This window comes from Zingiber officinale, chromosome 2A (genome assembly GCF_018446385.1).
Source record: "Zingiber officinale cultivar Zhangliang chromosome 2A, Zo_v1.1, whole genome shotgun sequence".
NCBI lineage: Eukaryota > Viridiplantae > Streptophyta > Magnoliopsida > Zingiberales > Zingiberaceae > Zingiber > Zingiber officinale.
The window spans coordinates 120,241,189-120,268,892 of NC_055988.1; the positions used below are offsets into that span (position 1 = coordinate 120,241,189).

Consider the following 27,704-nt stretch of genomic DNA (forward strand, 5'->3'; position numbering starts at 1 on the left):
TTGACTTTTCCTATCCTGCAATTAACTTTGTTAGGTAATAAATCTGAAACTAACTTTATTACCTTTTGGTTTGCTTCTGAGTTTTGTGTTGATCTTCTCAGTGCCAAGCCACTATCAAAGTTGTTCATGGAGATGAAACTTTCCATCTGCATCCTCCACAAATTGAATTCATGTCTCTCGTACATCTCATATGAAGGTGGTTCGTTGATGCTTCGTCCTTTTAGAAGAGACATTGGTCTTGTACATAAGAAAACAAAAGAAAGATCCCAAGACTTGGTCTTGGATTAGCAGTGTTGGAGGAAAAGAAATATGCGTGAAAAAAAATAATAACAAATTTTTTTAAATAAAAAAATATTTTAAAAAATATTTAAAAAGTATTATTACAAATTTTTTGAAAATGCGATATTTCGCTAATACCGACCAATGGTGAAAAGATGAAAAATGAAGTTTTCAAAAACGGTTTTAGAGGGAAAAAACGAAAGGCGTAAGAATATATTTTAAGAACAAACAATATCTAATTTTTCTTTAAAAAGACCCCCCCCCTTTGCCTGATTGATGGTTGCACCAAATTAGAGCGGTACCGGCTCTGATACCACTTGTTGGATCGATGAGTTTCGCTAGAAGGGGGGTGAATAGCGATTAAAAAATTTCGTATAGAGTAAGCAGCGGAAAACCAAAAACACAACGTTAACACAAGTTGTTTTACTTGGTTCGGAGCCTTTGTCGACTCCTACTCCAAGGTCCGCACACAAGGGTGCTTTCGATGGGCAATCCACTAGCATTTCGAAATATTATAGATGAGGTTACAATTGCTTTTAAAGGAAAATAATACCGACAAAAACTAAGGAATGACAAGAAAAGCGCGTTGTTGGAGGTGGGTCGCAAGAGCGTAGCACGACAGAGCAATCAGTGGAAGATCTTCTCGTTGTTGTGTCTTGACTCCAACCTTTACCCTCCTTATATAGGAGGTTCGGGGCGCCTGGATCCTTTCAAGCGCCCTAAATATGACGTAGCCAATACAATCACGGAGCTCCACGTGTCGACGCACAAAATGGATAAAGTTTGCTTTCGGGCGCCCGAATCCATTCCGGGCGCTCGGACCCTGTTTTCCAGCAGCTTCCTTCCTGTAAGAAAACGTTAGTCCAGAGGTAAATACAAGATATATATCCTACAAAACAGAGTATTAGCACATTTAAAATCAAACAGAATATTAATTAGATTCAGTCTCCTCAAGACCGAAATCTAGTCACGATCTCGACTTGGATATCCGAAATAGATCAAAGTCGGATCGACGCCTAATGTTCCCTTCCCGGGAACGTGTCCTCACAGTCACTCTCCTCCAGTGACTTACCTTCACTTACCTGCCAAACGTCCAGTCAGCCCTTTGACCCTTCTGGATTTCGTGTCAGTTACCTGGTCAACCCGTCGACCTAGCTGAGCTTCCCTGCAACACTGAGTTAGCACAGTATTAACAGAATTCAAGTATAACCTAGGGTTACCTCTTAGGATTGCCTAGCTTCACTCACTAGGACTTCCATTGCCTGACTTCACTCAACAGGACGTCCTCTACCTAGTTGTTAGAGTGTAAACTAAAAACCTAGCTTTTTGTAAACATTTATTTTTGAAATAAAGAATCACATTGGTCAAATGTCTACATTTATATGCTAAGTATAGTTGTTTAATTAATTTATATTGTAGATAACATGGTGTGTGGTGTCACACACAGAATATCATGTTATCAATTCCTTATAAATTGTAAACAGTAGCTCACGACTAAGATAGAAAGGAACAAACCATTGGAATAGTCGTAGTATAATTTGGTATTAGTTTATCTTAACTATAAAATTACACTAGTACACTCAGAGTGTATTGAGCTGGACCATCTAAGGTAAGTTCTTTTTATACTGACTGCATAAAAGAACAAGACCTTTGTTATTATGGAAGTGTGTGCTCTTAATCCTGATATAATAACAAGCACATATATCTAATATTTATTTCTTTGACTTATCAAAGGGTGCGATTTAGTTCAATAAATCAATAGGTCCGATAAGTTGGGAAATGATATTATTTATAGTGTGTGTTGTTGATTATAGAAGGAAACTATGTCCTAGTAATCTAGGTTGATGATGTCCCCAAGAGGAGCTCATAAGGATTGTCATGTAAACCCTGCAAGTGGACTTAGTCCGACATAACGATAAAGTTGAGTGGTACTACTCTTGGAGCTAGATATTAATTAAGTGAGTTGTTAGTAACTTATTTAATTACTGGACATTCTATATCTTAAACACAGGGAGACTAACACACTCATGATAAGAAGGAGCCCAAAATGTAATTTGGGATTGGTGCGATAATTCAATAATAATTCTTTAGTGGTTTGAATTATTATTGATGAAATTAAGTTGGGTGTTCGGGGCGAACACGGGGAGCTTAATTTTATCAGGAGACCAAAATTAATTCCTCCTCTCGGTCTCTATCGTAGCCTCTTATTTATAAAGTATTATACTCACCTATACCCACCTTCTTACCCACCTTAAGGTGGCCGACCAAGCCTAGCTTGGAGCCCAAGCTAGGGTCGGTCAAACCAAGGTGAGTTAGTTTGCTTAGGTGGTCGACCCTAGCTTGAACCCAAGTTAAGGTGGTGGCCGACCACAATAAAAAATTAAAGGATTTTATTTTTAAAATCTTTTCTTATGTGGAAGCATGTTTTAAAAGAGAGTTTAAAATTTAAATATTTTCTTTTATAGTTTTCTACAAAAGATTAAGAGAAATGTTTGATATCTTTCCTTATTTGTAGTTAAAAGGAAGATTTTAATTTTTGATTAAACTTTCCTTTTTTAACCATGCTCATGATTTAAAAGAGAGTTTTAAAAATTATAAATCTTTTCTTTTATAGCTTTTTACAAAAGATTAAGAGAAAGATTTGATATTTTTCCTTATTTGTAGATTGAAAGAAAGATTTTAATTTTGGAGAAAATTTTTCTTTTTATAATCATCCACATGTTTTAATAGAGAGATTTTAATTTATAAAAGTTTCGTTTTATAACCAACCATGAATGGAATTTTTAAAGAGAAATTTTATTTTAAAAATTTCCGGAAATAAATTAGGAAGTTTTAATTTTATATTTAAAACTTTCCTTGTTTGGAGCTTAAGGTGGTGCCCGACCATTGAAGTTTAAAAAGGAAATTGTTGTTTAAATTTTCCTTTTGTTGGCAAGGAGAATAATGAAGTTTTTATTAAAACTTTCCTTATATGCCAAGACCAAGGAATATAAAAGAAAGGGTAGAGGTGCCTCACCTCATAACCTAACATCTATTATTTCCTCTCTTCTCTTCCTTGGTGTGGCCGGCCCCGAGTCTCCTTTTTTCTTCTTCTTTAGTGGTCGGTGGCACCCTCTCTTGGAGCTCTTGTGGTGGCCGGATTTTGCTTGGAGAAGAAGGAGAGAAAGGAGGCTTTGTTCTAGCATCCCTTGGAGCTTGAAGGTTGGTGGCCGAAACTTGCAAGGAGGAAGGTTGTGGTGGTTCTCGTCTCGGTAGATCGTCGCTCACACGACGTCCGAGATAAGAAGAGGAATATGATAGAAGATCAAGAGGTTGTTGCTTATAAAGAAAGATATAACTAGTAATTCTATTCCGCATCATACTAATTTTCTTTGTATAGATTTTGAAATACCAAACACAAGAGACATATGATTTTAGGTTTCGAATTTGTGATTCGAGTTTGTGTTCTTTTATTTTTTTTCGATCTTGTGATTCAATTGTTCCTTTTAGTTAAACCTAGGGTTACTATAAGGAAATTAAATATTAAATTTCATTGAAAGGCTTTGTCTAGGAAGTGGTGGATGCTTCAATACCCAAGAAGGTCTAGTGCCTCGCCATGTTTAACCTGGAAGTCAATCTCTGAAATTAAAATTTAATTGAATTTGTAATATGGGTAGATTTAGATCAATAATGTTAAGTATCGTTTGCGATCCAAGTCTAAATCTCTAAGAACAAATAAGTTAAATTTGGAATCAATAATGTTAAGTTCCGTTTGCGATTCCTAATTTAATTTTTAAAGAACACAATAGGTTGTTAGGAATGGTTCAGGACTTGTACAAAATTTTTGTACAGGGGAACCGGTACGATATTCCGAGTATCAACCAACACTAGCTTCACTCACTAGGGTCTGACTTCACTCACCAGGACTTCCTCCACCTAGCTTCACTCACTAGGGCCCGACTTCACTCACCGGGACTTCCACCACCTAACTTCACTCACCGGGACTTTCACCACCTAGCTTCACTTACTAGGGCCTAGCTTCATTCACCGGGACTTCCACCACCTAGCTTTACTCACTAGGGCTCGACTTCACTCACCGGGACTTCCACTTTGCCTAACCTTTGGTTAGGACTTACCTTTGCTAATCATCTAGTCCTGACTAGACTTCTTTTTCCCAAACATCAAGTCCTGTTTGGATCAACCCTTGGTCATATTGTCAAACATCGAAACCCTAGAGGTCAATTGCACCAACATATAGGATCGGATGTAAGTCCTGATATTGTATTATCTGATCTAATAAGGCCAGATAGTTTTTTATCCTAATAACTGAACCAACCCGATTTGCGATCACCCCTAGGTATAACACCTGACTCGAGTCTTGATGAGAAGGATGAGCTGTGGCGAGAGTCCCATCTTCTCGTTTGGATTGTTAAAGAGCTGACTGGGAGTTGGCCTACTGAGAGTACCAGTCCTAGATATGTAGACCGAACTGAGAAAACCCGACCAGTCGAAGCAGGTCAGGCGTTACCCTGGTTGCACATTATGTTTCAGATCTGGGATCTTGATATGTAAGCACCCGACCGAGAATCATGCTGTTGATGATGTCAGGCGGGCCCACTTCTTATTTCCCTAACTACTATCTAGCATATCCCTTGACAGCTGACTGACACACCCCCTTGACTTCTGACTGTCACGTCTCCTTGACTTTTGACTGTCACGTCCCCTTAACTTCTGACTATCATATCCCCTTGACTTCTGACTGTCATATCCCCTTGATTTTTAACTACCACGTCTCCTTGACTTCTGACCACCTGAATTTATTGAATCCTATCATTATACACCGTATCAATAATATATGAAAGAAAATAGTTAAAATATATCAAAAAATACTTTTAAAAATTAATTATAATTTTGTGAAGTAGATTACTCTGTTGATTTTAAAATACAACCTTTATGTTATGTTTACTCCCAGCGCGGATAAAAAAAGGAAAGGAATCTAGGGTGGAAAATTATTCTCAAAGGAAGAGAAGAGAAAGGATAAAGAAATTCCTTCCTTTGTATTCTTATTTATCTTTATTGAGGAAGATGGATACATGCAACGTAATTTTATAAATAAAAAAGATACATGCATCATTTTTTTTTACATGTATAATTTTGTAAATTAAAAAAGGTACTTACGTCATTATTTTTTGATATATGATGTAATTTTGTGAATAAAAAGGGGTACATGCGTCATTTTATTTTTTATCTGTTGTTTTCTGTCCGATTTTGAGATGATCAATTTTGATTTCAAAATCATCCGTGAATAGATTACATTTTTCTTCTATTTGAAAATTTCAATAAAATAAACGATCAAAATTTTCCTACTTTAATTTTATTTTCCGCTTAAACAGAAACTTAATAGCGTTTATCGTAAGATATTTTAATTTTATTATATAGTTTAAAAAACATGGTGATAGATTTATAGCAATAATTGGATGGATACTCTCTAATCGCTGATACCAATGACTTTAAAACGGAGAAATTATGATTTATTTATTTCTCGAGAGAAACGATAAATGAATGGCAAAATTGCTATCTGCCACGTTACCGGCTCATTCGTTGCCGACAACGCTAGGAAGCCGCTGAGATGGCCATTGTCCCAGAGACCACACTCCGCCAATCAAACGCGGGACGCGTGGATTGAAGATGATGGCTTCGGTCTTAATTTAATCCAGCTCTCCATCTTCGCGGCCACCAGTACCTTCGACACATGACTCGCACATGGCTGCACGAGCTAGGTGTTACCTTGGTGTGTCTGCAGGATAGCAGACCCCAATTTAATATTCCCAATATACCCCTTTGAAGTAAACTCTTTCTTAAAGAGGCGAGAGAAGAAAAATATTGAAAAATATCCCAGTCTCCTCTCTTCTTCTTCTCGCAAAGAGGCGAGAGAAGGCAATCAAATCAATCATGGCCGGCGGCAGCAGAATCCACAGTCCCTCTATCTTCCTCCTCCTCCTCCTCCTCTGCTGTTTGATCACCATGGCTCACTCCACCAGGCTCTCCCTTCACAAAGTAAGTGTTCTTTCTAGCATGATCGAGGATTTGCCTACAGCTACTATGCTTTTTCTTTACTATTCTTTTTGTTCTTTGGGGCAAATGATCGAGCAGCTGGTGGATGGAAGCAATAAGGACGAGTACAATTGCGTGTACACCATCTACGTCCGGACCGGGACGATCTGGAAGGGCGGCACGGACTCGATCATCAGTCTGGCGATTGCCAGCGCCGACGGAGACGGGGTCCTGATCGAGGACTTGGAGTCGTGGGGCGGCCTCATGGGCGACGGCTACGACTACTTCGAACGCGGCAACCTCGACATCTTCAGCGGCCGCGGGCCCTGCATCTCCTCCTGGCCGCCCTGCTGGATGAACCTCACCTCCGACGGATCCGGCCCCGGACACGGCTGGTACTGCAACTATGTTGAAGTCACCACCACCGGCCCCCACTTGGGATGCAACCAGCAGCTTTTCACCGTCGAGCAGTGGCTCGCCCGCGACGCCAGCCCCTATCAGCTCTACGCCATCCGCGATCTCTGCTCCAGGTCCAACTCGGGCGATGGCGACGACGAGGGAGGCGAGGAGATTGCAACGATCACAAAGGGAGAGAAGAAGCACGTGACCGTCGCGTGAGCCGATCACCATTCACCGCTCCGCTAGACCCCACGTTGTCGTTGCATTTTGTCGTCGTTGTTTGTGAACTTTGTGTTAGATTCATTAAACCGGCACCGTTTTGTCACCGTATCGGTTCCGTCGATGTGTTATTTCTTCGGTCGTGCTAAAATTTCGGGTTGGGGAATAAAACAGACGTTACGGACTTGGTGTTAATAAATAAATAATCAAAGGATTTCTATGGAATTTAATTTGTTTGATGGCTACAAGAAATAAATGATTTGTCGCGGTGATATAAACTTCTTGAATCTGTTATATTTGTTACAATTCTATCTGTTATATTTAAAAAGATTATAAAATTTATAATTCATTTTTGATCGATTTATGTAGTGTAGCAATTGATCGATCACTGTTTATCGGCACGTGCTAATTTCATTTTTGATCGATTTATACCGTGTAGCAGTTGATTCTATCACTCATTAAGTATGAGTGAAATAAATAGAATTAGAGATAAAAGTACATCAATATAATTTATAAAAGTATTTGAATATAATTTTCCCTATAGAGGTACTTTGATCGATTTATACCGTGTAGCAATTGATTTTATCACCGATTAAGTAAGAGTAAATAAATATAATCATAAAAGTACATCAATATAATTTTCTCTAGAGATAAAAGTACATCAATATAATTAAAAAAAATAAATAGAAGTTATATTTCTTTTAATTATATTTATATTCTCACATATTTTTTTTCATATGTCAAATTATATTTTTTAAACATATCAGTATTAAAGAAAATCAATTAAGGACATGAATTCTAGATGAATAAATATGATCTAACGTCATATTATTCTGAATTTTTAAATCTGATTTAGACTAAAATCAGATGATAATCATGGAAAATTTTAAGGGTGCGTTTGGTTCAGGGTTATTCTTGATAATCTTGTTTATCCATCTAAGGTTATCAACAAAAACCTTGTTTGGTTTAGGTATTCGATGATTTCTGAGTAATGTTCCATGCCCGACACGTCAGCAAAAGGGTCATATAGCCCGGAATCGGAAAACCTCAGAAAATTAAGGTTTTTCTTGATTCCGGGGTTAACGATTTTTTTTTTACCAAAAATACCCTCGGATAAGAAAAAACATGAAAAAAAGAGAAAAAAATGTAAAAAATATAAAAAAAATAAAAAATATTTTAAAAATTTAAAATATTTTAAAAATAAATAATTTAAAAAATTAAAAAAATTTAAAATTTAAAAATAAAAAAAAATTTAAAAAATTTTAAAATTTAAAAAAAAATTAAAAAAATTAAAAAATTAAAAAATTAAAAAAATTTAAAATGTAAAAAAATTAAATTTTTTTTAAAAAATAAAAAAAATTTAAAATTTTTAAAAATTAAAAAAGAATTAAAATTTTAAAAAAATTAAACAATTTTAAAAATAAAAAAATAAAAAATAATAATAAATAAATAAATAAATAAAAATTAAAATGTAAAAAAATAAAAAATATAAAAACATTAAAAAAAATAAAAAAATATAATAAAAACATAAAAAAATATACAAGAAAAAGAAAAGTAAAAAAATATAAATAATAATAATAATAATAATAATAATATGTATAGTATTATTATTAGGGTATTCATTAAAACCTTCAAATAAATAAGTTTTTGTTACATTACCTAGGTTGAATCAAACAAGATTTGGTTATATTTTATTCCCCATAATCTTAGTTATATGATTACCTGTAATCACATAACCAAGATTATATATGATAACTTGAACCAAACATACCCTAAATGATATGGAATTATATCTTGTGTATCTTATGTGTTTAGTATAATGTGTCAAATTAATATTTGAAGCATAAAATTTTAAAAATTTAGAAAGTTCAGATATGAAATCGTATATGGATTATTTCTATATCCTTTGGTATTAATTTGATATACTATTTAAAATCAGTTAATTTTCAACTCATTTTTAATCTATTGATAAAATGTTGGTCATCCAATTATTCCCAATATGAAACGTCTTATGTCATTTGGATATTACGAAACGATACAGTCAGTTGCCGATATTTATAAATTCCATTTCTACGGATCTCGTTCCGTTTCAATTCAAACAAATGTCTAACTGTACTTATTACCTCATAGATCACTGGACTCTCTTTGGGACCCAGTTATTGCAAGGTAGAACGGTAGAACCTTGAGTACAATAGTTGGTCCCTCTACTCACGATGAATACAGGTTACTCTCTGCTATGCACCTGGTGGGGCACCAATCACAAAGCCTCTCTATCCGTGACGACCCCACGTCTATGTTCTCGCGTTCTTCGGATATACCATTGTTTATACTACCTTTAGTCGGTTATTCCTTCGCCCTTTTCTCCGATCCGATCAGATCCAACGGCTGCAACACAGAGGATGAAGCTCGGGACGGCGGAGCAGCGGACGCTGGTCCTGGTGAACCTGGCTGCGATCATGGAGCGAGCCGACGAGGCGCTCCTTCCGTCGGTGTACAAGGAGGTGGGCGCGGCGCTGCACGCCTCGCCCACCGGCCTCGGCTCCCTCACCCTCTTCCGATCCATCGTCCAGTCCGCCTGCTACCCCCTCGCGGCGTACCTGGCCACCCGCCACAACCGCACCCACGTCATAGCGCTCGGAGCTTTGCTTTGGGCGATCGCCACCTTCCTCGTCGCCCTCTCCAACACCTTCCTCCAGGTGCGCACCTAAAAAAAATCGTTCGATTCGCTCCATCTTGACGTCGGCCGGATTTTGATTTGTTGGATCTCGACTGAGGGTACCATTTACCCTATCATGATTTCGTTCTTCAATTGCAGATTTTTGTTGACGATATTGATGTTCCCAATTGCAATAACAAAATTGTGCCGATTTCCTTCTTAAAAGTCAATTCATGTATGATTTCTGTAACGAAGAATCAAACATATTTCGCAAGACAATTTCGTTTTCCCTCAGGTAGCAATTTCCAGAGGCTTGAATGGAATTGGATTAGCACTTGTGACCCCAGCAATTCAATCCCTTGTTGCCGACTCCACCAATGACACCACCCGTGGTACAGCTTTCGGATGGCTACAGCTGACCGGCAATTTCGGTTCTATCATCGGAGGCTTCCTATCTCTGTCGTTGGCTTCCACTACCGTAATGGGAATCGCTGGTTGGAGAGTTGCATTTCACATTGTCGGTATCATAAGCGTGGTTGTTGGAGTACTCATCCGGCTCTTCGCAGTTGACCCTCATTTCATCGACGATCCCAAGCCGGCCAGTGATCATCTCTCAAGGAAGACGACTTGGGCAGAAGTCCTAGATTTGCTCGAAGATGCGAAGGGTATCGTAAAGGTCCCGTCGTTTCAGATAATCGTGGCGCAGGGAGTGACCGGTTCCTTTCCCTGGTCGGCATTATCTTTCGCACCGATGTGGTTGGAACTCATCGGTTTCTCTCACAGGGGCACTGGAATTCTCATGGGCGTGTTCATCGTTGCAAGTGCACTTGGAGGGCTGTTAGGCGGGGCAATGGGGGACTTCTTCGCCGGTCGTTTCCCTAACTCCGGGAGAATAGTTCTGTCTCAGATCAGTTCTGCCTCTGCAATTCCACTTGCAGCCTTGTTGATGCTGGTCTTGCCAGATGATCCATCCACGGGAGTGGTACACGGCCTCGTCATGTTCATCATGGGCTTAAGCATCTCTTGGAATGCCCCGGCGACAAACAAGTATGTTTACTAACTGATTCTATGAATCCATGATGCTTTATGTTGTCGATGAATCGTGAATCTAACACGAATTTCCTTTTTTCCATGCAGCCCTATATTTGCAGAGATAGTGCCTGAGAAATCAAGAACAAGTATATATGCACTCGATCGATCTTTAGAGTCTGTTCTTTCATCGTTTGCCCCTCCTACCGTCGGCATTTTGGCTGAGCGTGTCTACGGCTACCGGCCAGTGGCCAATGGACGAAGCAACAATAGTATCGAGGGAGACAGTGCAAATGCTGCATCTCTAGCCAAGGCACTTTACACATCGATAGCGATTCCTATGACGCTCTGCTGCTTCATCTATTCGTTCCTCTACTGTACGTATCCGAGAGACAGAGGCAGGGCGCGAATGGATTCGGTGATAGCATCGGAACTGGAACAGATCGAGTTGGATAATGCTCAGGAAATGTTCAGAGAGTTTTCTGAGGTTCAGCTCTCTGAAATTGAGATGAATGAGAACCAGAGAAGTGTGATTGATATTGTTTATGAGGATGAAGACACTGATGACAGCGATGAGCGAACACTACTCGCCCACTAAGTAGAGTTTCCGAATTGTAGTAGTAAATAATCATAGCTAACCTTGTTTTGAACTTGCATTAAAAACCATTCATATTTGCATTACAACTCAGTTGCTGTAATTAACAACGAAACAAAACAGCTGATTTTCGAGCACAAAACAAATTAGTTCACCATCTGAGAACTCCTGGCTTTTTTGGATCGACACAGTTCCACCATCTCGTCGTACTTGGAAGCATAGACAAAACCCCACAACTGCAGAAATGAATCGAGGAAATGTTTTATTTGGAATCACATCCGACCAAAATTCAGTTCATCTAAGACGAGACGAATCATCAGATACCTCAATCTCCTTTACTTCAAACTCTTCTGTGTGGGCGAGACAGGAATTGCCGAAAGTATCTGAAGAAGAACTCGATCCATTCAACCTATAAAAACGAGTCGAAAAACATTAGTTCTGATACTCAAAACCGGCACATGATATTGAGATAGAGTCAGCTAAAGAGAAGAGTTTACAGATCTCCATCCAAGAATAGTGCGAAGTGGCCGCCACCGCCCAGTGCCAAGGAATCTGATGAACAAAGTGTGAAATAGCTATTCCTACCTGTAGAATTTCGGTAGGCAGAATAAGTACACGCAGCATGTTCGCATCGAAGAGTAGCTCAAGTACCTGTAGCTCGGAATATTACAGGAGTTCCAGATAGATCAGTGAAAACAAAGCTGCTACTTGTTCCCTGAAACAATGCGAATGCAGAATTAGTTCGAGCCGACGAAATGAGAACATGTCGAATGGAGGGGAGAATCCTTCAACTTGTAGACCTGATACTTTCTACGATTGGTCGGTTGCAGTGGTGCTTCAACTAGTCCACCAAAAACAGCACCTCTTCTATCGCCAACAACCTGAAAAGAGGATAGTGCTGTAAACTTCACTGTGCTTAGAAGATTGATATTCCATCAACGATATGTCATCTATAATTTTTTAGATTATTTTGTTTAGAACAATGGAGATTGCGCCTTGGTTTTGACCTCTTCATTCAATTACTAGAATATTCTGTAAGAGCCTTGGCGATATTGAACGAAGTCTTGAGATCTAATCAAGCCTTCATCCCTTGGTTTCGATGTATGCCTTCCTTTCTCCTCACAAGAAAAGGCTCGAAAGACAAACATTTATCCTTGAATCTTAGTATCTTAGCATCCTACTCAGTAGAAATAAGACAACTCCAAATAGTTGAGATAATCATGATTTAAGTCAATGATGACGATTAGAGAAGAGAATATAAACTATCCTAACCATAAATAGCATACATACCCAAACAATATAATTGTTTTTAGAAACTAGTTAGTTTACCAAGAGAGAATAGCCAGGACAAAGTGCACTTCTTCTATAAAGAGTCGATAAAGAAATCCCATGTCTCCATGTGCTGCATTTATCCAAACAAAAACGATGAACAAATGAATGCAACATTTCTTTCCCTTCTATAATAATCTCAATAGAAGCACCTGTATAGCAGCACCCAATTTGTCCCTTTAACTAATGCTGGCAGTGAGAAGTAGAGGGCAGCACGAATATTATCCGACAGAAGCATTGATTTTTCAGACATGTCTGGCAGTTCAGAATATGTATTATCATGCTTTGTGACCGAAACTGATCTGTGTTCGCCTTTGGTTTCTGAACTCTGTCTCAATCCAATTATTTTGGCAGCCTTGTTGATAGCTTTTCCAAGTATTCTCCTGCCTCTAGTAAACAAAGATATCCTTCCACTACTTTCAGTCTTATTTTGATCTCCAGTAGGATGATTACTTGACTTTGAAGATGACAAGAAAGAGATTAAGCATGCAGTAAAAGGTGATGTATCAGGTCCATCAGGAACTTCACATTCCTTCTTAGGATCTACTGTTGTCAAATCCTTTTCCTAAACAGAGAAGATGATTTTATCCAATCAGAAACCTTATGCAGGCAGGATTGCACACTGAAAATGTTTCTAAAAATTTAAAAAGATGGGAGAATACATTCCCAAAGTTTCTGTATTTGAAGGATATTCCAAAGACTACAATCGACTACTAAAAACATTATTGCTAGAGGAATATCAAATTGATATTGTTGTGCTAGAAAATGCTATGCTTAAACTGCAACTCGAAGCACTATGCTTAAACCATAACTCAAGAATCTCGGCATCACGCAGCTGCAATCAAATGAAAGAATCGAAAGGAAAAAAAAACACAAACGAACCAAATCGGGGACAAATTCAAACAACGATGAACAAAATTCACAAAGACTCAAATTTTTTTACCTCAGAAAATGTTGAGTTAGTGCTTACCCAAGGGACGACGGCCAAGTTTGCTGCTTTGCTTCTGAACGATGGCAGGCATCCCATCGATCGGCCAAGGAAGAAACAGCGGCGCTGGCAAATTCCCTCTTTGATTTGACCGTTACTTGGTCTTGCGTATTTATAGAAATTTTATTCTTTTTTTTGGCTAAAAAAACTTAAGAAGGTCCTTAATCGGAGAAAAAGAAAATCTAACAACGGTCAATATTTTCCAAAATTCCCACTAAAATTTATTTTTTTAGATGTTCTAATCTTTATCAAAAAGTAATAAATATATATTTTTTCATTACAACTTAATTAAATTGTTTTGTCTTTAGAAATACGATCGATAAATATTTACTACATTTTTATGAAATCCAATATATTTGGTCATGAAGCCTAACGCAGAGTTTTCCAAATACGCATTTTATGACTAGGGATTTTTTTATAAATTAAAAAAGTATTATGTGAAAATATATAATCACAAAATTAAAATAGAAAGAAATAAACTATTTTAACAACTAGGAAAAAGAAAGTCCATTTTTTAAAAAGGAAGAATTGAAATACATATCTTAATTTCACCCTATTCCATTTATAAAAAAAGGCTTTAATATAATACTTAGACAAATAACCATGGACACTCATAAAGGGGCAAGGGAGTTATGACCCCTTGTTTTTTTAAACATAAAATAAAATGATGAGTATATCTTTAAATATTTAATTAATAAAATAAATTTATCCTATACAAACAAAAGTCATAAAATTCTATTACAAATTCTTTCCACAGTCATGCCTCTTGTCTTCTTCTAAACAAAAAATATTCTCCTCCTAGCTTGACTTGACTTGTGAAGGAACACATTTTTCCTTACTTCCCTCCCCTCTTGGCCTTTTGATTTTGACATTTTAGAAACATAAATTATATTTATTTATTGTTCTTTATGTATTAATTGTTAGTTTGGTGCTTTTATGTTTTCATCTATTTTTTTCTTATTTCTTGACATATATCTTAATTTTTTTTAGAACTATATGCAATATGTTAAGATATTTTTCAAGAAAATTAAATATTCAAGAAACATCATCTTCTTAAAAAGGGATAGTGATCAATCTGTTGAAAAAAAGGAGTTATGAAATTTGTGTTAAAAAAAAGTTTGAAGAGTCTTTTGATTAACTTCATATTGATTCAGATGTAATTAATCTTTCATCAGATCTATGACTAAGACTTAGGATTATGGATTATGAACCCAATATCTGTGAGTTTGAAGAGAATATTATCTAAGAGGCTCATGCCAATTCTGCAAGCATAAATTGAAAACTAGAGATTTCAATAACAAGCTTATAAGATTTAATTTGTCATGGTTTAGTGAATTTGATTGGTTAGAGTATAGCGTTACTAAGGATGCAGTATTTTGTCTATATTGCTATCTTTTTAAGGAGTGAGGGGAGGAAAGGAGTGATGATATATTTGTTAGCAAAGGTTTTACAAATTGGAAAAAGAAAGAAAAGTTATGAGAGCATTTGTGGTGAGGGGGTACTAATAGTGCTCATAACTTAACTTTCAACCTACGTCAAGACTTGCTAAATTAAGAATAACATATTAAGAATAATTTTGTTAAAGCAACAAAGGAAGCGAAAATTGATTATAGGATTTGATTAGTCATCAATTAAGTACAGTAGATTTCTTATGAATCATGGTCTCCCATTTCGTGGTCACAATGAATATGAAGATTTAAGCAATTGGGGACTTTTTGCTGAACTTTTGCAATTTCTTACTTGTTGGATATCCCCGATGCGGTGTGTGCTTAACATGTTTCGCAAAACATGCATTGGAAGAAAAAAAAATATGATAATAAAGCTATTTTATTACAATACACACACTACACACATAAAGGATACAATCACGCAGACATAATCGTAAAATAAAAATTTAAAAATAACAATTATTCTAAGCATACCTTATAGATGATGTGTGGGGAAAAGGACATCAACTTTAGCAACATCCATGAACCTTGCCTCTATTTGTATCCACGCCGAGTTTTTCAAGACAACTCCGGCGAGCAACAAGGTTCGTCTCTAATTGGTACTAGTCAAGCGTGGAGGTGATGTGATAAAAAACCCAAACTCACGAATAATGAATTGGTTATTAATGTTCTCCCTTCTATATCAATATATAGGTTCTCTTGATGAGTTAAATTAAAAAGTCTAAACTCAATCCAAATTTCTTAACCAAAATTTGGCTAAATAATCTCTTGGTTTGGTTCACAAACAAATCAACTTGGTTTAAACGAAACTAATTTGGTTTATTACTAAACCAAATAGGGTCTAACTTTTCCATAAGAGATGTGGCCCATCTATACTTCTGTTTTGACAAAATATTTTCCATATTTACCCTTTGTCTCGTCTAACTAAGCATCTTACCTCTTGATATGAAAATTGAATTCTCAAACTAGTTTTATGTCTTTTAGATACTCATAGGACGTGTGACTTAATAGGTTTTCAGTTTATTTTGTCCGTCCATAATTAACTATTTAATTATGGCTCGATCATAAGTGACACCTAGTAGAACATCATGATCCCCAATTAACTAGAAAATCACAGTTGATTCCAGAATTAGTTCTAACCCCTTTAGCAGCTACATTAAGTCTTGCCTTATTCCTTTCACTCATCTTATACACACTTAGTTCATGACCTAGTCTATGTTCCCATTAGACTGATTATGTCACACCTAGCCCAAGTAATACTTTCTCGTCTTATGAATTCAAATTACGCTTACATGTGTCTAAGAGTTTCATACTCTTAACTATTGGTGTAGTTTGTATTAACAGTCTAACTCAAATTTTGATAAATGACAAGTGAGTTAAGTTAGGTGTTTTGTGATCTAATTGCATTACCAAGTGTGCAGGAATTGACAAGTCCAAAGGACCAGACACCAGGCTGAAATTCTGCTAGGTCCGCGAGACCAGATAACTGGTACGAAGTCAGATAGGTCAACGGACCGACTGAATGTCTGGTAGAAAGTCTGATTAGATCTGAGGGACTGGACTGTTAGGATGTATACTAAAAGCCTAGCTTTTGGTATAAACATTTATCTAGAAATAAGAATCACATTGGTCAAATGTCTACATTTATGATAAATGTAGTTGCTCAATTAATTTATATTGTAGATAACATGGTGTGTGGTGTCACACACAGAAGATCATGTTATCGGTTCCTTATAAATTATAAACAGTAGCTCACGACCAAGATGGAAAGGAACAAACCATTGGAAGGTCGTAGTGTAATTAGGTATTAGTTTATCTTAACTATATAATTACACTAGTACACTTAGAGTGTATTGAGTAGGACCATTTGAGGTCGTTCCTTTTATACTGACTTTATGAAGGAACAAAGACCTCAGTTATTATGAAAGTGTGTGCTCTTAATCCTAATATAATAACAAACACATATATTTGATATTTATTTCTTTAATTTATCAATGGGGGAGATTTAGTTCGATAAATCAATAAGCCCGATAAGTTGGGAAATGATATCACTTATAGTGTGTGTTGTTGATTATAGAAGGAAACTATGTCCTAGTGATCTAGGTTGAGAATGCCCCCAAGAGGAGCTCATAAGGATTGTCATGTTAAACCCTGCAGGTGGACTTAGTCCGACATGACGATGAAGTTGAGTGGTACTACTCTTGGAGCTAGATATTAATTAAGTGAGTTGTCAGTAACTTACTTAATTAATGGACATTTGTTATCTTAAACACAGGGAGACTAACACACTCATAATAAGAAGGAGCCCAAAATGTAATTTGGGATTGGTGCGGTAGTTCAATAATAGTTCTCTAGTGGAATGAATTATTATTGATAAACTTAAGTTGTGTGTTCGGGACGAACACGGGATGCTTAATTTTATCGGGAGACCAAAACCAATTCCTCCTCTCGGTCCCTATCGTAGCCTCTTATTTATAGAGTACTATACCCACCTATACCCATCTTCTATACCCACCTAAAGGGGGTCGACCAAGCTAGCTTGGGAATCAAGCTAGGGCAGGCCTAAGCTTGGTTTATGGGTGGCCGGCCCTAGCTTGAACCCAAGCTAGAGGGGGCCGGCCATAATGAAATTAAAAAGAATTTTAATTTTAATTTTTATTATGTGGAAGATATAATTTATTAAAGAGAATTAAAATTAAAATATCTCTCTTAAAAGGATCTACAAAAGATTAAAAAAAGAGATTAGATCTCTTTCCTTATTTGTAGATTGGAAAGATATTTTATTTTCTCTTTGAAAATTAGTCACATGTTAAAAAATTAAAATTATAGAAATTTTTTTTTATCAACCATGAAGGGATTTTTGAAGAGAAATTTTATTTTTAAAATTTTCGGAAACAAATTAGGAAGTTTTAATTTGTTGATTGAAACTTGTCTAATTTGTCTCTCTATGATGTGGCCGACCATTATAAGTTTAATTGGGAAATTTTATTTTATTTTTCTCAATTAAATCATGTCAAGGAAATTAAGGAAATTTTATTGTAATTAAATTTCCTAATTTACCAAGGCTAAAGAATATAAAAGAGGGGGTTGGGGTGCCTTCAAGAGACACAACCTCTATTATTTTTCTCCCTCTCTTATTCCTTGGTGTGGCCGGCCATCCTCTTCCTCTCTTCCTCTTTGTGGTGGCCGAAACCTCTCTCTTGGCTTGGAGCTCTTGTGGTGGCCGGATACTACTTGGAGAAGAAGAAGAAGAAGGAGAGAAAGCTTATATCCCTTGGAGCTTGGTTGGTGGTTTTCTTCATCCTTGGTAAAGCTCTTGTTTTGGCCGAACCTAGCTAGGAGGAGAAGAAGGTGCTTTGGTGGTTTCTCATCTTGGAAGATCGTTGCCCACACAACGTCCGAGGTTAGAAGAGGAATACGGTAGAAGATCAAGAGGTCTTTCTAGAAGGTATAACTAGTAATTTTTCCTTTCCACATCATACTAGTTTTTTTTTTAAAATAATACCAAATACAAGAGGCTTACGATTCTAGTATTTCGAATTTATTTTCGAAGTAGTGTTCTTATGTTTATTTTTTTTTCTTGTGATTTGATTGTTCCTTTCGGTTAACCTAAAGTTATTTTAGGAAATTAAATATTAGCTTTCCATAAAAGGTTTTGTCTAGTCGGTGGTGGTTGCTCCCATATCCAAGAAGGCCATGTGCCTCGCCACGTCAGTACTGGGAACCAATTATGGAAATTAATATTTAATGGAATTAATAACTTAGGTGATTTGGATCGAACGTGTTAAGTTCCGCAAGAGATCCAAGTCAAAACCTAAAAGAACAAATAGATTAAGTTTTGGATCAAAAGTGTTAAGTTCCGCAGGCGATCCAAAATTTTATTTAAAAGAACACATGGTAGCTAAGAAAAGGTTCAGACCTTTGTACAAAATTTTTGTACAGTAGAACCTTTAGGTTTTTCGAGTAGCAACCAACAATTGGTATCAGAGCTAGGGTTTTGCCTCTGTGTATTTGGTATTAGTTTAATTATGCACATGTCATACATAATTTAGGCAGGATAATAGTAGGATGTGCTAACTTTGTGGATGCAGGATCCAACTATTATGGCTTATAGTTTTATGTGTGTGATTGGACCCTTGGACATGTCAAGGGCATTTATATGTGTGTGCATGATTGTATTATAAAATACAGCAGGAGCTGTATTTAGTTTTATTAGGATTTTATTTTTGATCTAGATACATGTACATTCCTTTTATGGAATATAGGATCAAAAATGTAAAATTCTATTTTTGTCGCGGATCAACTCTTGCAAAGCGTGGAACCTTCTAAGGACCAGAGGTGCAGCGGAACAAGAAGCAAGATGGATGCGACAGCTAGACCCGGTAGCGGTGGCCAAATATAGCAGCAGCTTGGAATGACAACACACGGAGGACAAATATAGATAAAAGCCATAATAGTTGAAAATTAGATTTTCTATTTATTGCTTTTATATTGTGTTGTGTGTGCATGTTAGTATACATGTTTAGTAGGCTAGCATAGTTAAAATTCCTCATTTATAAATAACTAAGTGGGAGAGGGATTTTTTAAGTAAATCCCATGGTCTCCATTACTGGTTTGTAAGTGATGCAAACAAGCTTGCGCGTTGGCTCTGAGTGTCTTCCTCCATATCGGATGAGCTTGTTTGTGGATCACTAGAACAAACTTCCATTTTGGATGACTATAGGAAGTTAATTAAGTGCGTGTGATCTTCCCCATCGGAAGGGGCACAATCTTATTAATGGACATAGTGTCAAGTAATGGTATACACTTAGGCACATCTAATAGTATCCTCCCCATCGGAGTCACTGCTATTATTTGTGTGACCGAAGTAAACCAACTATTAATTTGTCAAATAAATAGGTTGACAAGATAATAAAATTAAAACCCCTCTTACAAATGTTTGATTTTGTATACGTCCATACTATCGTGGCATACAAAATTCACGGTGTTTGAGGTAATTTTATTTGTCATAAAGATTTATTGACAAGATAATTAATAGGTAAACCCCTCCTCTTACAAATGTTAAATTTTGTATACGTCCACACTATTGTGGCATGCAAAATTCACGGTGTTTGAGGTGTTGGTGAATTTAAATAATATTGTTTGAGGAATCAATGTTATTTTAAATTCAAAAGTTTTTGACCAAATATTTGATTAAAGACAGATCAATTATTAATTTTATTCGTCATAAAGTAAAGTTGACGAGATAATAAAATTAATGGATAAAATCTCCTCTTTGATTTTGTATACGTCCACACTATCGTGGCATACAAAATTCATGGGGATTTTAAGGAATTGATCTTGACCAAATAATTTTTTGTGATTCTTAGGATTTAAAATGTTTGTCAATTCCCTAGTTGTTATACTATAGAAAAGACTTAGTAGTCCCAATTGTAATGATTGGAAATAGGACTTGGACATTAAGGTAGACTGTCTTCTTAGAACTAAGAACAATTTAGGTGTATTTAATTCATTAGTTGAAACATGTCTAGTGGTGTTATCTACTAGAACCTGGAGTGTAGATACAGATGCCATTAATCATGTCTGTAATTCATTGCAGGGTTCCAGGAAACCCGACAACTAAATGAAAATAAAAAACACCGTCCACATGGGCACTACTGCAAAAGTAGCAGCTGTTGCAGTGGGATAGGTTTATTCTCTAATAGGAATAAAATTTGGATTATTAGAAATTGTCTTTACATACTAAGTTTAGAAAGAACCTGATTTCAGTTTCTAAACTATTATAGAATAGATATCGTGTCTATTTTGATAACAAAGTTGTTATCAAGAAAAATAGGGAAGTTATCTATTCTGGTATGTTGGTTGACAATTTATAATCCAATAACTCCCACGATGCAACAAATGGAAATTAGTAACACATCTTCTAACTTTAAGAGAAAGCAACCTTCGGAAATGAACCAATTATATCTTTGACATCTAAGGCTAGGTTATAATAACTTAAGTAGGATTCATTGGTAGCTGATGAACTTTTGGGTTCATTAGTAGTGGAAATCTTTCCAACCTGTGAGTCTTACTTGGAAGGAAAATAACCAAGAAGCTTTTAAGTCTAAGGGGTATGGAGCCAAAGATATATAGGAATTGGTTCATTCTGATTTGTGTGATCCTATGACTATCCAGACAAGAAGTATTTTCAAATATTTCGTCTATTTTATAGACAACTATTTGAGATATGGATACATTAACTTGATGTGCCGCAAGTCTAAGTGCTTTGATTAGTTCAAAGAGTACGAGGCTGATGTGGAGAAACGTCAAAGTAAAAGTATCAAGGCACTACGGTGAGATCGTAGTGGCAAGTACCTTTTTGGGAGAATTTAGGAGTCACTTATCAGAAGTAAGGATTCAATCTCAACTAACTACACCTGGTATACCCCAACAGAATGGTGTAGAAAAAGGAAGGTATAAGACTCTTATGGAAATAAGTAGATTGATGATGAATTATTTAGAAAATTACTAAATTCATTTTAAGGATATACTCTGGAAACGGAAGTGAACATAGTACCTTCCAAAGTCAGAACTCTCTACTCATATAGAATTACTGAATAGGCGTAAGCCTATTTAGAAGCATATTCGGATTCGGGTAGTCCAACACATATGCTGAAGAGAGACAATGATAAGTTGGACAGGAATTCACTTGTTTGTGGGTTATCCTAGAGAAATAAAAGTAGGTTTATAGTCTTAAAAATCAGAAGGTCATTGTTAGCATCAATAACCGATTTTTAGAAAAGGACTATGTAATAAACCACGTGCCCATAAGTAAATTTATTCTTAAGGAAATAATAAAGGACATGTCTAATCTAGTACCAACTGTACAAGATGAAATATCACAAGGAAACTGCAACACGTATCACAAATGATACACAATTGCAGAAAGTGCCTCGTCGTAGTGGGAGGGTTGTTAGGCAACCTAAAAAAAGATTCATGTTTTGGGAGAGTTTTTTGGACTCGATCCCTGGAGGGCATGAACCTGATCTCCGGACATATGACGAAGCACTCCAAGATAAAGATGCAACATCTTGGCAAAGAGTAATGAATAATAGAATTAGAATATATGTATTCTAATAAAATCTGAAAGCTTGTAGAACCACCAAATGGTGTAAAAGCTTTTGGGTGTAAAAGGTCTATAATAGGAAAAGAGGGATAGACAGGAAGGTAGAAACCTTCAAAGCAAGGCTTGATGAAAAAGGAAACTTTTTCACTGGTAGCCATGCTTAAGTCTATCCGGATTCTTTTATCTATTTGGCAAGTGGATGTCAAGACAGTATTCCTTAATGGAAGTCTTGAAGAAAGCATCCATATAAAGCAACCAGAAGGGTTCATTGCAAAGGGCTAAGAGCATCTTGTGTGCAAGCTCAATCAGTCTATGGACTGAAGCAAAGCTTCAAGGTCTTGGAACATCCGGTTTATCAAAGTAATCCAGACCTATGGATTTATTTAGTAACCAGATAAGTTTTGTGTATACAAAAGGTGTGATGGAAACGTGGTGGTATTTCTTGTACTATACGTAGATAACATTTTTGGTAGTTGGAAACAATATCAAAGTGTTGTCAGAAGTAAGAGCATGGTTGTCCAAATAATTCGATATGAAGGACTTGAAAGAATGTGTATATTCTTGGGATCAAAGTAATAAGGGATCGTAAGAAAAGAATATTTTACTTATCCCAAGCTTCATATATCGAAAAGAAAAAATCCTTGCTCATTTTAAGCATGCAAAACTCCAAGAAAGGTTTTTTTTACCTTTCTAGCATGGAGTAACTTTATCTAAAGAAATGTTTTCGTAGACATCAAAGGAGATAGAGGAAATGAAGGCAGTTCTTTATGCTTCGGCTGTCGGAAGCCTAAAATATGCTATGCACGAGATCAGAAATCTGTTTTGCCAAGGGCATAGTTAGCAGATATCAAAGTAACCCTGGACAAGGACAGTGGATTGCAGTAAAGCATATATAGAAGTACCTTAGAGGCACTAAAGATTATATGCTAGCTTACAAGGCAGTTATTTTGGTCCCTGTGGGTTGCATGGATTTTGACTTCCAATCGGATAGGGACAATAATATGTCAACCTCGGGATTTTGTGTTTACTTTAGGAGGTAAAGTCATAACTATGGAAGAGTGATAAGCATAGGTGTTTTTCTGGACTCCACCATAGAAACTTAGTATATGGCAAGCCTCTGAGGTAGCCATAAAAGCTGAATGACTCAATAACCTCAAGATAGACGTAGATATGATTTCTGGTTTGTCCAAAGATTATTACAATTTATTGTAATAATGTTGGTGCAGTAGCAAACTCGAAGAAACCATAAGTCTATAAGACAAGTAAACACAATAGAGCGCAAGTACCACCCAATACGAGAAATCGTATAAACGAGGAGAAGTTGTTGCCACCTAGATTGCATCAGGTGATGACCTATAGATCCTTTCACTAAGGTCCTTAAGGCAAGATCTTTTGATGGGCATGTTGAAGGGTTAGGAATCAGATGTATGGCAGCAGACATAGCAGCTTAGTCTTTTAGTATAAGTGGGAGATTGTTAGGATGTATACTAAAAGCCTAGCTTTTGGTATAAACATTTATCTAGAAATAAGAATCACATTGGTCAAATGTCTATATTTATGATAAATGTAGTTGCTCAATTAATTTATATTGTAGATAACATGGTGTGTGGTGTCACACACAGAAGATCATATTATCGGTTCCTTATAAATTATAAACAGTAGCTCACGACCAAGATGGAAAGGAACAATCCATTGGAAGGTCGTAGTATAATTAGGTATTAGTTTATCTTAACTATATAATTACACTAGTACACTTAGAGTGTATTGAGTAGGACCATTTGAGGTCGTTCCTTTTATACTGACTTTATGAAGGAACAAAGACCTCAGTTATTATGGAAGTGTGTGCTCTTAATCCTAATATAATAACAAGCACATATATTTGATATTTATTTCTTTAATTTATCAATGGGTGAGATTTAGTTCGATAAATCAATAAGCCCGATAAGTTGGGAAATGATATCACTTATAGTGTGTGTTGTTGATTATAGAAGGAAATTGTGTCCTAGTGATCTAGGTTGAGAATGTCCCCAAGAGGAGCTAATAAGGATTGTCATGTTAAACCCTGCAGGTGGACTTAGTCCGACATGACGATGAAGTTGAGTGGTACTACTCTTGGAACTAGATATTAATTAAGTGAGTTGTTAGTAACTTACTTAATTAGTGGATATTTGTTATCTTAAACACAGGGAGACTAACACACTCATAATAAGAAGGAGCCCAAAATGTAATTTGGGATTGGTGCGGTAGTTCAATAATAGTTCTCTAGTGGAATGAATTATTATTGATAAAATTAAGTTGTGTGTTCGGGGCGAACACGGGATGCTTAATTTTATCGGGAGACCAAAACCAATTCCTCCTCTCGGTCCCTATCGTAGCCTCTTATTTATAGAGTACTATACCCACCTATACCCACCTTCTATACCCAACTAAAGGGGGCCGACCAAGCTAACTTGGGAATCAAGCTAGGGCAGGCCTAAGCTTGGTTTATGGGTGGCCGACCCTAGCTTGAACCCAAGCTAGAGGGGGCCGGCCATAATGGAATTAAAATGAATTTTAATTTTAATTTTTATTATGTGGAAGATATAATTTATTAAAGAGAATTAAAATTAAAATATCTCTCTTAAAAGGATCTACAAAAGATTAAAGAAAGAGATTAGATCTCTTTCCTTATTTGTAGATTGGAAAGATATTTTTTTTTCTCTTTGAAAATTAGTCACATGATAAAAAATTAAAATTATAGAAATTTCTTTTTATCAACCATGAAGGGATTTTTGAAGAGAAATTTTATTTTTAAAATTTCCGGAAATAAATTAGGAAGTTTTAATTTGTTGATTGAAACTTGTCTAATTTGTCTCTCTATGATGTGGCCGGCCATTATAAGTTTAATTGGGAAATTTTATTTTATTTTTCTCAATTAAATCATGTCAAGGAAATTAAGGAAATTTTATTGTAATTAAATTTCCTAATTTACCAAGGCTAAAGAATATAAAAGAGGGGGTTGGGGTGCCTTCAAGAGACACAACCTCTATTATTTTTCTCCCTCTCTTATTCCTTGGTGTGGCCGGCCATCCTCTTCCTCTCTTCCTCTTTGTGGTGGCCGAAACCTCTCTCTTGGCTTGGAGCTCTTGTGGTGGCCGGATACTACTTGGAGAAGAAGAAGAAGAAGGAGAGAAAGCTTATATCCCTTGGAGCTTGGTTGGTGGTTTTCTTCATCCTTGGTAAAGCTCTTGTTTTGGCCGAACCTAGCTAGGAGGAGAAGAAGGTGCTTTGGTGGTTTCTCATCTTGGAAGATCGTTGCCCACACAACGTCCGAGGTTAGAAGAGGAATACGGTAGAAGATCAAGAGGTCTTTCTAGAAGGTATAACTAGTAATTTTTCCTTTCCGCATCATACTAGTTATTTTTTGAAATAATACCAAATACAAGAGGCTTACAATTCTAGTATTTCGAATTTATTTTTGAAGTAGTGTTCTTATGTTTATTTTTTTTTCTTGTGATTTGATTATTCCTTTCGGTTAACCTAAAGTTATTTTAGGAAATTAAATATTAGCTTTTCATAAAAGGTTTGGTCTAGTCGGTGGTGGTTGCTCCCATATCCAAGAAGGCCATGTGTCTCGCCACGTCAGTACTGGGAACCAATTATGGAAATTAATATTTAATGGAATTAATAACTTAGGTGATTTGGATCGAACGTGTTAAGTTCCGCTGGAGATCCAAGTCAAAGCCTAAAAGAACAAATACATTAAGTTTTGGATCAAAAGTGTTAAGTTCCGCAGGCGATCCAAAATTTTATTTAAAAGAACACATGGTAGCTAGGAAAAGGTTCAGACCTTTGTATAAAATTTTTGTACAGTGGAACCTTTAGGTTTTCTGAGTAGCAACCAACATGGACAACCAGCAAAAGTCTAGTTGGGTATGTTGACCAGACAATTGGCATGAAGACCTGGTAGGTTAGAAGATTAGTCAACCAACTGCAAGATGGTAAGTAAGGTAAGTCACTGGAGGAGAGTGATTTTGTGAGGGCACGCCCCGGTTGAGGGACAGTAGTTATCGACTCAGGTTAAGTCCATTTTGGATCCATAATCTGAGACCTTGACTAGCTCCTGGTCCTAGGAGGACATAAACCAATTACTACTTCTTATTTTCACTGTGCTAATCTTGTTTTGCAGGTTAGATGTTTTAGTTTTGGACTAACACAACTTGCAGAGCAAAAGGAGCAAAAAACTTTCAGATGAATAGTACGTGAAGGTGCCTTCAAGCAGTGGAAGTCGCCTTCGCACTATTCATGGAAGGTTCCTTCAATGGCTTAAAGGCGCCTTCCAAGAGATAAAATTTGGACATTATCGTAGATAAGGCACAGTGACTTCGGGATCAGATTTGACCCATTGGAGTCGCCTTCAATTCCTATGGAAGGCACCTTCCATGCCCTATTTAAGGCAGTCTTGACCAAGCTTCATTCAACAACTACTATACGAGCTACTAAGCATCTATTTGAGGTTTCGACTGCTCCGACATCCTGCCGCGACTCTGCTGCGAAGGTGTTGTGCCCGACTACTACTCTGAGGACTTTCGATCGTGGCTAGCACATCGACACCGACACTCGAATGCTCTCACTTTGATTCATACATGTCGATAATGAAAGCTATTTTTTTGTAATTAATTATTGCAAAAGAACAAGTGCAGGGTGTTGCACTTGTTCTAACTTTCTTTGTACATGATTCCCTCTTCCGGAGGTATCAGAAGAGGTATTTTAGTGGATTACCTTTCGATAGGTCCATGGGACCTGGGTCTTGGAGTAGGAGTCGCCAAAGGCTCCGAACAAAGTAAAACCGACCGTGTTTTCTTGTGTTCTTTTTCTTCTTAATTTTCCACTACGTACTTATCTTTTCAATTTCAAAAAGAAACAAGTTTTCAAAACCATGTGATTCCCCCCCCCCCCCCCCCCTCTCACGTGCGATTCGATCCAACAAGTGGTATCAGAGCTAAGTTCTGCTCTGAATTAGTGCAACCACCAATCAAGCCAAGGGGAATTATTTTATTTTATTTTCGAATTTTAGTTTTTCGTACTCAATTTGAATTAGTAGAACTTACCATTTCAAATAACGATTTTTCATTTGATTTTTAACTCGAAGTTGGCGCAACACCACTCGAGTTCCTCGAAATTTTATTCTTCTTCTCAAACTCTGCTAATCGAAGACTAAGTCTTGGTACCTTCTTCAGTTTTTTTATATATAGCTCTAAATGGCCCAAAATGAAGGGTACAACACCGTTCATCCTCTACTCTTCAATGGGGATGATTTTTCATACTGGAAGAAGCGGATGGAGGTGTACCTGAAAACTGACTTCGACCAATGGTTCAGCATCACCAAAGGGTACAAGGTGCCTGATGAGGTGATAAGGCAGGGCCCACCCTGCGGAGGATAGTTGTCGCGATGGAGGTCAAAGTCAAGATGATCAGCGCTCAGATACCATCGGCCGATCGGGCGAGCATGCCCCGACCGAGGGGAGAAGGTCCCGATCCGTCACCGCCTTCGATACGGGGAGGAGTCAAACATCCGACGCTTAATGGAGTAGGAGACGCCGGAAGGAGGAGTCTATATGTAGAAACTGGGCCAGCAGCTA

The 27,704-nt window shown here is 36.8% G+C and overlaps 3 protein-coding genes across 4 annotated transcripts; 2 read left to right on the forward strand and 1 right to left on the reverse strand.

Moving 5' to 3' along the window:
* Positions 1 to 6,127: 6,127 nt before the first annotated feature.
* On the forward strand, positions 6,128 to 7,155 carry LOC122042110 (PLAT domain-containing protein 1-like). The gene is made up of 2 exons (XM_042602060.1): positions 6,128 to 6,315; positions 6,412 to 7,155. Exons 1-2 carry the CDS (start codon positions 6,211 to 6,213, stop codon positions 6,928 to 6,930), a joined length of 624 nt encoding a protein of 207 aa, XP_042457994.1. The 5' UTR covers positions 6,128 to 6,210; the 3' UTR covers positions 6,931 to 7,155.
* Positions 7,156 to 9,265: 2,110 nt separating this feature from the next.
* On the forward strand, positions 9,266 to 11,352 carry LOC122042111 (protein spinster homolog 3-like). The gene is made up of 3 exons (XM_042602061.1): positions 9,266 to 9,626; positions 9,882 to 10,633; positions 10,724 to 11,352. The coding sequence occupies exons 1-3, from the start codon at positions 9,330 to 9,332 to the stop codon at positions 11,211 to 11,213; spliced, it is 1,539 nt and encodes a 512-aa protein (XP_042457995.1). The 5' UTR covers positions 9,266 to 9,329; the 3' UTR covers positions 11,214 to 11,352.
* On the reverse strand, positions 11,247 to 13,608 carry LOC122042112 (TLD domain-containing protein 2-like). Of its 2 annotated transcripts, none has more exons than XM_042602063.1 (8): positions 13,510 to 13,608; positions 12,692 to 13,104; positions 12,540 to 12,612; positions 12,011 to 12,091; positions 11,862 to 11,925; positions 11,708 to 11,795; positions 11,535 to 11,619; positions 11,247 to 11,446 (listed from the first exon to the last, which is right to left on the reverse strand). In XM_042602063.1, the coding sequence occupies exons 1-8, from the start codon at positions 13,564 to 13,566 to the stop codon at positions 11,357 to 11,359; spliced, it is 951 nt and encodes a 316-aa protein (XP_042457997.1). In that variant the 5' UTR covers positions 13,567 to 13,608; the 3' UTR covers positions 11,247 to 11,356. The 2 variants fall into 2 exon arrangements, with proteins under 2 accessions (XP_042457997.1, XP_042457996.1); XM_042602062.1 differs by having other exon boundaries at positions 13,483 to 13,596.
* Between the last annotated feature and the right edge of the window lie 14,096 nt (positions 13,609 to 27,704).

Coding starts and splice junctions, on each gene's coding strand:
- LOC122042112 (XM_042602062.1), bottom strand. CDS start 13,566: ATGGGATGCCTGCCATCGTTCAGAAGCAAAGCAGCAAACTTGGCCGTC. Junction 12,092..12,539: donor GTCCTGGCTATTCTCTCTTG/GTAAACTAACTA, acceptor TCCTCTTTTCAG/GTTGTTGGCGATAGAAGAGG. Junction 11,926..12,010: donor CCAATCGTAGAAAGTATCAG/GTCTACAAGTTG, acceptor GCATTGTTTCAG/GGAACAAGTAGCAGCTTTGT.
- LOC122042110 (XM_042602060.1), top strand. CDS start 6,211: ATGGCCGGCGGCAGCAGAATCCACAGTCCCTCTATCTTCCTCCTCCTC. Junction 6,316..6,411: donor CCAGGCTCTCCCTTCACAAA/GTAAGTGTTCTT, acceptor ATGATCGAGCAG/CTGGTGGATGGAAGCAATAA.
- LOC122042111 (XM_042602061.1), top strand. CDS start 9,330: ATGAAGCTCGGGACGGCGGAGCAGCGGACGCTGGTCCTGGTGAACCTG. Junction 9,627..9,881: donor TCTCCAACACCTTCCTCCAG/GTGCGCACCTAA, acceptor GTTTTCCCTCAG/GTAGCAATTTCCAGAGGCTT. Junction 10,634..10,723: donor AATGCCCCGGCGACAAACAA/GTATGTTTACTA, acceptor TTTTCCATGCAG/CCCTATATTTGCAGAGATAG.